We start from the raw sequence: 10,093 nt of genomic DNA, 5'->3' as shown, positions 1-10,093 counted from the left end.
CGGCCGTTGCCGGGCCGGGGACAAGCTCCGGCTGCCTGGAGACGCGCGGCTCCAAGCTCGGGTCCTGCGTCGGGCGCGGGCAGCAGCTTCGCGGGCTCCCCAAGCACCTTCCTCACCGGCGTTTTCCTTGTGTCCTCTGCAGGCCTCTGGGGAGCCGCCGGGGCCTGCCCCTGGCCATGGTAAAGGAGCAGCAGAAGCCGGTCGCCTTCACCTCCGCTGCCGGGCGGGAGGAGGAGGAGTTGGAGGAGGAGGACGAAGCGGTGGAAGCGGAGCTGGAAGGCAGCTGCTCCGAAAGCAGCTTGGGAGCCGCCGTGGGTGCTGGGCGCCTCAGCCCCACAGACCCGGGCGGTCCAGAGGAGCTCCATGGCCCACACGTGGCCACCTGCACCTTCACCATCTCCCTGGCGGTGCCAGTGGCCACAAGTAGGTGCCAGCGCCTAGTTCCTTAGATCTGTGCCCCAGGCCCTGCGGCTTGCGCAGAAACTCACTTATATTCCCACTGGGGGAGTCTCCCGCCAGTGTGTTGTGGGTATAGCCCTCTGGAAGATGGCAGATTTATAGGGGCTGACAACAGCCTTATTTTTAAGGTCTGTTTTGAGATGATTGGTGACTGAAAGTCATATGACAGCTCTTCCCTAATCCAGGATGGTCACACTAATGATGTTACCTTGTTTATTTCTAGTTGGTTATTAGCTAATCAGTCATTAGTAGGTCATCCTAATTGAGTTCCTTATGGAAACTTTGGAAAGAGAGGCCAGTACGGAAATGGAGATGACAAAAAGTTGGTTAACCCCACATCAGGATTAAAGCGCAGTAGAAAAGAGTAGTTTGTGCAGCTGCTACAGTGCTGCACTCTTATATAAATGTATTTGTTTTGAGGAATCCCTACTTCCTGCAAGAAGAAAATAAGTATGTGTATACAGTTAATGTTAATCTTTTTAATGACAAGCCTTATCCTTACCAGAGTAAGAGCCTGACCCTCAAGCTATACAGGGATCTCTTTTCGACAGCATTAAGAGAAGATGTCTCTTGGACACTCCTGAATGCAAAGAGCCTGTAACCTTGGTGATAAAACTATATATTGGTTGCATATTGGATCGATACCAGTAAAAGGAAAATGAACATTATCAGCAATGAGCTTTTTTGGGCCAGTGTAGCCGATAATGTCACCAGCTAAATGCAGCATGCTGGGAGGGGTGGCTACAGCGAATTTTGGGGTGGCTGTAGCCCACCCCATAGATACCCCTCCCAGTACCACCTGTCCGTGCCTCCCCCGAGCACAGCCCCAGCCCAGCCAGGCCCCCCTTTGGGAAAAGGCCGGCATAGTCCCTGGTTGCAATCCCACAGCAGGCAGCCCACTTTTGCGCTGCACACAAATCCAGGGGGCATGTGCTTTCAGAGGGGGTGTGCGCAGTGGTAGGGAGCTGTCCCCCACCTCCTTGCACCCCCAAAAAGCCACCTGTGGCTTTGTCCCACTCCCAGGGTCACATTCACCACTCTGGCTGGGCAGCGTGTGCCACTGTCCCACTCCCTGTCTCACTGTGGAGGCTTCTATTTGCCTCCCTGCCTCCTGACTTACTGGCAGGGAGTGGCTCTCCAAGCTGCCGGGCTGCATGTTGGCTATTGGATCAGCATTGGCTGATACAGCTGGTTAATAATCCGCCATTAGTATTGGCCAAAAAAATCTTTATCAGTGCACCCCTAAAACTATAGGCTAATAATTTTTTTTTTATAGTTTATTTATTGTACCAAAATCCCAGATGATTTTACAGATACTTTAAAGTGAATCTGAGTACCCAAGGTGACATTCTGTTATAATTTGGGGGTCTAGATTCTGCCTTCCTTTGATGGTCTAGACCACTGGTGCTCCAACCTTTCAGCCCTCTAGGTCAGATGAATAACATGGGGCCAATCCCTCCATGCCAGGATCAGGCCCGCATGTGCAAATCTGGCTTGTACGGTTTGGGCTGATACCCTGCACACTGGGATCAAGCTACACACTGTTCTGATGTGCCAGGATTGGGCTCTGTGCCACCTGATGTAGAAATTCAGACAGGATCTGAATTTGGCTAACAGAAGTGCTTTATTTTGCATGGCCACGGGAGAATAGCAAGGGGTGGCTGATGCTCAATGAGAGTTAAAAAAAGGCAGCTTTATATGCTGATAAATCACATACAGGTCAACCCACCTTGCAACAGGCTCTTGGCAGTCTGACAGCAACTCATCTTGGTGTCTGGCTGAGCCGAGTGAGTTTTCTCAAGCTGCTTTCTGATAAACTTATCCTGAAGGCCGCTGTGTTATTCCCACTTGGCCTTCACCCAGATCTTCCCCCTACATGCTGACCCGACATGTATACACTTCTTTCAGTACTTTTCCATTTCTCATCATTCCCCCCTTGTAAGCGCTTGTGCTTACACCTCTATATACATAAGGCCTTTGACATTTTCTTGTCGTTCGCACTCATAGGCCACCTCCTTGAGCACCATCATCTGTAACTCAGTCCTAGAGAGCCTAGAAACACTCAGAGCAGTTTTTGATAGACAATAGTGTAAGCAACGCAGAATCATTTGGATAATAATGAAAATGGCAAAAATGCATAATAAACTCAGAATACACCATTTTAGCAGGGATTTCAACCATCCCCCTACATCTGGTAGCCAGTTGAAGGGTTTCTCCTCTGCAACTGCATGGATCACCTGCAACTGCCTTCTTATGGTGCGGAGGTCTTTTTCCACTCGTTGGTGCTGATTTGATCCAGGTACAGCAAGGGTGATTAATAACAGCACAGACCCCACCCTGGGCAGCTAAGAGATAATCCAAAGCCATACAGTTTTCGGTAGCCACCTGACCTATCTGGGTGACTTCATTGTTAAGAGCTCCTAGAGCGTCAGTGCTGGCTTTAAAAAAATTCTCCATAACTCCTGAAATGTTTACAATAGCTCTTTCTAATTCAGCTACCCCCAACCAAGGGAGAAGTGCCCTACTAAATTGATGGAACCCAGTGGGTTGGCGGACCAGTGGGTTTTCAACTGCTTGCCTATGTCTGGGCAAGCCAGGTGGGAGATTAGACACCTCGTGCTGAGAAAAGCTTGGGTGTAAATTAAACTCTGGAACGATTCTCCCCAGAGTACAGGTGCTGACCCAATGCCATGGCAAAATCTTGTGGGCATCATTCCCGCATAGCCAAAACAACACTGGAGCAGCTATAGTGCTGAGGTTCCTACAGGTTGTGCTCCCAATTCGTTACTTCTGATTGACCTGTAAGGTATAGGAAGGGGCACGTTGGCTCCCCACCAACCTGGGCTGAGATATTGATTGATTACAAGAAGTAGAACCTAACAACATGTAGAATTTGGACCCGTTCGTTACCAGGCTATGGGTGTCCTCCAGGGTTCTATGAATAGTGAGAGTCCCGTTAGTACACTGAAAGGACGTGTTTCCCAGCAGAATCCCAGACATATTATGGGAATGATAATCAAAGGTTACTCGACATTTGTGGTAGTGCCCCACTGAGTAACCAGCTTCGCCGATCCTACCACTCCCATTGGACCTATAACAGAGGTCTGCTTCAAGTCTAAAAGACAGTTTCTAGTTATCTTGAGTCTTTTTCCACCATTCAGGGATCGACTGCTGTGTTCTACTAGAGTGGGTGGAAAATCTGACGAAGTTGGTATTGGTACTGTTTACCCAATCCTCAAGGGGAATCACTACCCCAAGCACTGGGATTCCTCTGGCTGGGTGTGTAGGCCCATGTATCCACACCCAGCAGTTTGTTAGGTTGCCTACACTAGCAATGCTCTGCCCCAGGAACATAATACTGTTCTCCTCCCATGCCCCAACCAAAACTCCTGGCATGAAGCAGAGTAAAAGAGAAGGCAACATCTTGGGGCCTACTCGAGCAGTATCCCAAGTGCTGCTATCCCTTGGAACTTCGAGGGACTACCCTTGACTAAAATTTTGGCGTCCAGGACACTACTACCAATAAAATAGTGACGACAAGAATACAGAACAGTGTTACCCCCTGGGGAGTTTCTAAATCTATGTAATTATCTGTGACTTCCCAAGGGTTAGTGTGATTCATACTAAGTTACTAAAGACAATACTAAATGTAATTCAACACATAGAACAAAAGTTCGTAGCCTCAAGTAAAACTTGGCTAGCCATGCAGGCTATTTTTCGAGACTTCGTTGTCTGACCTTCACTCACAAGGAACCTCTTCGAGACTTCGTTGTCTGATCTTCATTCACAGGAACCCTCCTCTTCGTGGAGGTATCACTGGTGAGAGAAGCCTTCCACTCTGTCAGGGCAGTTACCTTCTTGCAGTGGGAGGTATGGACCCAAGCAGAACCCTCGGCAACCTTCACATCAATTGGGGTGGTTAGCAGGACCTGAAAAGGCCCCTTCCACCAAGGCTGCAGGCAGTCCTTCCTCTGGTGGACCTTAATCAGGACCCAGTCTCCCGGTTGGACCGAGTTGCCAACCAAGCCATCATCTAGGGACTGAGGTTGCACTGTGGCTTTAACCTGCAATGAGATAACCTTGAGGGCCTTGGTGAGCCCTTGGCAGTAGGTTAATAGAGAATCATGTAGATGAGTCAGATGTTGGGATGGAGGTGTAGCAAGTCCCCTCATGGGTTGACCCATAACAATCTCAAAAGGAGTCAGACCTGAGGTCACCTCTGAACAGAATTTCAGATTTGGAAAAGTACCAATGGGAGGGCCTCGGGCCACTTTAGACGAGTTTGTTCACAAGTCTTTGCCAAGTGAAGCTTAATATCAAAGTTTTTCTGTTCCACGTTACCCCCACTCTGAGGATGATTTGGGGTGTGGAGCTGGTATCGGATGGAAAGGACCTTGCAAATGTGTTGGACCACCTGGCCAACAAAATGGGAGCCACTGTCCGAGTCCAGGGACAGGGGTAGACTGAAGCAGGGCAGCAGGTCAAAAAGAAGCTTTTTGGCCACAGTGAGAGCATCAGCCTGTCGGCAAGGGCATGCCTCAGGCCAGCCACTAAAAAGGCAGACAATGACCAACACATGCCCAGGTCAGGACCCTGGAAGTAACTCGATAAAGTCCATCTGGAGATGGGAAAAGGGGTAAAGACCTAAAGGCCTGTGGAATGCATGTGACTGGCGGGGTGGCTGGCCAGGATTGTGTTGCTGACACTGCGGACACTGGTGACAAAAATAGGCAGCCATGGCGGAAAAACTGGGGGCATACCAATGGCGATCAACTTTGGCTACCATCCCCCCTTTGGCCGAATGGGCCACTGAGTAGGCCATTTGAGCCAAGATGGACAGCAGGGCCCTGGGGGCCACAAGGTGACCAGATGGGTGCCGCCACAAGAAGTTGGAGTGGAGAGAGGAGCCTGCGGAGATCCAGGCATCCTTTTTGGTGTCTGGGGCAGCATCCTGGAGAAAGGGGAGACAGGAAAAGGGAGGTAGAAAGCGGCCTGAAGGACTGGAGCCGAGAGTTCTAACAGGGCGGCGGTCTTGGCCGTGGCATCCGCCCTATCGTTTCCCAGAGACACAGGATCAGCAGTAGCAGTGTGCGCTTTGCACCATAGAACAGCAAGGGTGGAGAGAAGGAGAATAGCATCCAGCAGAGCAGTAATGCAGTGGTGAGAGATGGGAGTCCCAGCAGAAGTAAGAAACCCTCGCTGTTTCCAGATCTGGCCAAAGGAATGGCAGACACCAAAGGCCTAGTGAGAGTCTGTATGGATATTAGTGGATTGCTCAGTGGCAAGGTGACAGGCACGAGTGAGAGCAATGAGTTCAGCAGCTTGAGCATTAGTAACCGAAAGAGAAGCCGATTCAACAACAGTATGATCAGAACAAACAGCATAGCCAGCTCGGAGAATGCCATGATTATCTCAAAAAAAGGAGCCATCAACGTAGAAAATGAGGTCAGGGTTAGTCAGAGGGGTATTGGAAAGATCAGGACGGGGAAGGGAAACAAAATCCACAAGCTGAGTGCAGTCATGGGGTTGACTGTCTGAGGGTGAAGGAAGAAGAGAGGCAGGATTGAGGGGGTCACAGCAGACAAGGGTCACATGGTCCGCAGCTAGGAGAATCACCTCGTAGCGGGTTAGATGGGCAGGGGACAAGTGCTGAGTTCTGCCACGTTGGAGAAGGGCAAGGACAGCGTATGGGACAGCAACACTAAGGGCGTGCCCAAGGACAAGGTTATCGGTTTTAGAAACCAGCAGAGCAGTGGCAGCAATGGCACAGAGGCAGGGAGGAAACCCAGAAGCGACTGGGTCAAGGGAAGCGCTATAATAAGCAACAGGACAGTGTGAGGAGGGTCCGAAAGGCTGAGTCAAGACACCAGAGGCAGTGACTTGATGTTCATGGGAGAAGAGAGTGAAAGGCTTAGAATAGTCAGGCAGACCAAGAGCAGGAGAAGAAGAAAGGGCTTGCTTGAGCTGGCAGAAGGCAGATTCATGGACATCTTCCCAGGGGAGCAGGTCAGGGGAAGAATCACAGGTGAGAAGGGTGAGAGGTTTGGAAAGTCCAGAATAATTAGGAATCCACTGTCGGCAGTAGTTGGCAGCACCTAGAAACCCACGGAGCTGGCGTTTAGTCTGTGGGCGAGGGAGAGAGAGAACAGAAAGACAATCAGGAGACAGGTGACGGGTACCGTGAGAAATAGCGTACCCCAGATAGGTAACAGAAGTCTGACAGAATTGGAGCTTAGAGTGGGAGGCTTTGTGGCCCTGTGCTGCAAGTTGTTTTAAAAGAGCGACAGAATCAGCTTGGTAATGAGGGAGAGTATCAGAACAGAGAAGCAAATCATCTACATATTGAACCAGCACAGAATCATGAGGCAGCTGGACTGTATCGAGGTCAGACTTGAGAAGCTGGCTATGTATGGTGGGTGAGTCACAGAATCCTTGAGGCAGACGGGTGAACGTGTGTTTCCGGCCCTGGTAAGTAAAAGCAAACAAATATTGAGAGTCAGGGTGAACTGGTATAGAAAAGAAAGCATTACAGAGATCCACCACAGAAAAATAAAGAGTAGAAGCAGGTATTTGAGAAAGTACAGTGGTGGGGTTGGGTACCACAGCTGTCAAGGGAATCACAAAATTGTCAATAGCACGCAAATCTTGAACAAAATGATAAACAGGCAACCCCTCAGGTGTACACTTCTTCTTTTGGACTGGAAGGATCAGGTTATTACAACAGGAGCGGGCAGGTGCAAGGACACCCTGTTCTAGGAGACCTTGTATTACAGAAGCAATGCCACTGGAGGCAGCAAGTGATAGCGTGTATTGCGGGATTGATGGGGGAGACGCTCCTGATTTAACTTTGATAGAAACTGGGATGGCACCCTTGAGAAGTCCCACATCAGTTGTGGAGTGGGACCTAAAGGACTCAGGAAGGTGAGCCAATAGTTCCTGTTGCAACGAGGAAGAATTGGACTCGGATTTATGTTCCATTAGTGTCATCATCAAGGCAAGAATTTGAGTCTGGGGTAATGTGAGGAAACCCCATCTGGATAACAGTGAACTGTTGCCTGCAATTTGCAAAGGAGGTCTCGCCCCAACAGATTTACAGAGGCGCAAGGACTCAGCAAAAAGGCATGTTGCTCGGTAAGGGGACCCAAGGTAAACGAGAGTGGCTGTGTAACAGTGTGGTCAATGGGTTGATCCCCAGTACCTACAGCAGTGATTACTTTATCAGAAACGGGAACCTTAGAAAGAAAACCAGAGCTAAGCATAGACAAGGAAGCACCGGTGTTGTCAAGAAATGGAACAGCTTGTCCTCCCACAGTAGCAGGTATTGTAGCATTGGAAAAGGTAGAAAGTAAAGGGGCTAGAGTCTCTGGGTTTTCTTGGGTGTCCTAATACTGATTTTCACCTTCGAAGGACTGGAGAGGAGCTGGTCCAGGTGGTGGAGCTCAGTGGGTGCCTGGCTGAAATGGAGGGGCACTAGTTGAGAGCAGGGGTCCCCGGGGTTTGTTCGGGCACTCATTCTTCCAATGGCCTCTTTGCTTACAGTAGTGGCAGACATCATTGGGAATGTCAGAGAGACTGGGTGGTCAGGCCAAGCGAAATGGTCCCACAGGGCACCATGGTATGGCACCACCCTGGAGATCTCTGATTTGCAAAGCCATCAGTTCGTCCTGAGCCTTTGATTTTTGCTGTTGGGCTTTAGTATAGAAGTGAGTGACAGCAGCCAAAACTTCGGTAAAAGATTTAGTTTCCCACCCGATCATGGCATTTTGCAGGGACTCAGAGATCCTAGGTAACAGCCCTAAAACAAAGGTCTGAATAATCATGGCTGGGAGGCTGGTTTCTGGGTCATGACTTGGATCAGGCAAGAATAGTAGTCAGCAGGATGTTCTTCTGGCTTTTGCTTGCAGGTGGAAATTTTGGACCAGTCTGTTTTTTCTGGGGAGACCCTGGGGACGGCCTCAAGGACCTGTTTATAGAGATTTGGCAGATGGTCCTTGCCAGGGTCTTGAGGAGGCCAGTTGGCCGCTTTAAGGTGGGTGTCTTTCTGGTCTCCAGGAAAAAGATCACTGAGGAACATCTGAATATCACCGTGGGTCGGCTTATAAACCTCGAAGAGGGTTTGGAGTTTTTGAGCAAACCCGGTAGGGTCATCATGGAGTTCAGGGAAGGTGGTTGACCAAGAGACAATTTCTGATGGTGAGAAGGGGACATGAACCACCACAGGTTGTCCCCCTGGCACAGGGCATTCTCGGAGGGGATACTGTGCAACCTTACCACCCCTGTGAGTCTTCCTTACAGGGGTCCTTTGGCAGTCTACCTCGGTGGTAGCATTATTTCGGTTCCAGAGGGTCAATTTGCTTGGGGTGTTCTGCTGATCTAGGGAAGCTGAATGTATGGTCCATCTATCATGCGGGTCCAGGGGGACGTCAATTTCGAACCAGTCCCCCGTGGGAGAATCAAAAGTGATGGTGGTAATGGGAGACGAAGGACCAGGGGTAAGGGCTGGTGGAGTTGCCAGAGAAGCCGATGTGGTGGATGCAACAGCGCCTGAGGCCACGGGACTGGCGGGCAGTGGTGGAAACGGGACCCAGTGATCCAACAAATCGTCTTGGGGTGGATCGTCTGGTGGCGGAGGCAAGGCTGGGTAAAACCTAGCCAAACATGGTGAACAAGGGGCAGACGGGGTCGGCCCCTGACACTGGAGATCTTTAACTTGATTTTGAAGGTGATCAATTTGCTTCTTAAATTTTTCTTCATTATCCTTATAGGAAGCCACAAGGGAACACTTATGGCACTTTTTGGACTCATCTTCTCATAGGTACCAGGCTTCCATTTGAACAGGGTGCTTACTTTCCAAATTGTCTGTGTCTGAGGATATGATGAACCCACGACCCATCTCAGGGCCAGCGCAATTTGGCGTCACCATCGGTATACTGGTTCCATTTAATTAAGTACTGCATTGACCGGGGCCCATATTTTAGAAACATAAACTGGGTGGGATCCCGCGGCGGGACCTTAGAGATCCCGCTACCTACTGTCACGCCTAGGACTTACTGACACCGAAACAGGCAGGTACTCACCCTGGCCAGGGATTTTTCCAGAGCCAAACAGATGGATGGTAAATCAGAGACTGGAGTGTCGAAGCCGCAGAGCCGAAGAACCGAGTTGAGGAGAGCCTTCTCGGAGTGACGGAGCCGAAGAGCCAAGACGAGGGACCTACTCAGAGTGGTCTGCATAATGACATGCCCCAGCCGAGTCCCCAAGTTGATGTAGAAATTCAGACAGGATCTGAATTTAGCTAACAGGAGTGCTTTATTTTGCAGGCCCATGGGAGAACAGCAAGAGGCAGCTGATGCTCAATGAGAGTAAAAAAAAGGCTGCTTTATATACTGATAAATCACATACAGGTCAACCCACCTCACAACAGGCTCTTGGCAGTCTGACAGCAACTCATCTCGATGTCTGGCTGAGCCGAGTGAATTTTCTCAAGCTGCTTTCTGATAAGATTTCATAGACATAGACATTAGGGCTGGAAGGGACCTCGGGAAATCATCGAGTCCAGCCCCCTGCCCAAAGGGCAGGAAGTCAGCTGGGGTCATAGGATCCCAGCAAGATAAGCATCCAATTTACTCTTGAA

At 49.9% G+C, this 10,093-nt stretch overlaps 1 protein-coding gene across 1 annotated transcript in view; it reads left to right on the top strand.

Moving 5' to 3' along the window:
- The first annotated feature begins 6 nt into the window (after positions 1–6).
- Positions 7–10,093, top strand: part of KIAA1257 (KIAA1257 ortholog) — a 130,554-nt gene continuing 120,467 nt past the window's right edge. Inside the window, exon 1 of the mRNA XM_019536965.1 lies at positions 7–423. Coding sequence (XP_019392510.1) covers positions 177–423 — 247 coding nt within the window. The 5' untranslated portion in view covers positions 7–176. The remainder of the gene's footprint in view (positions 424–10,093) is intronic.

Source organism: Crocodylus porosus, unplaced genomic scaffold, assembly GCF_001723895.1.
Source record: "Crocodylus porosus isolate Cpor-Errol unplaced genomic scaffold, CroPor_comp1, whole genome shotgun sequence".
NCBI classification, from domain to species: domain Eukaryota; kingdom Metazoa; phylum Chordata; order Crocodylia; family Crocodylidae; genus Crocodylus; species Crocodylus porosus.
This window is presented reverse-complemented; position numbering and strand designations above follow the sequence as displayed.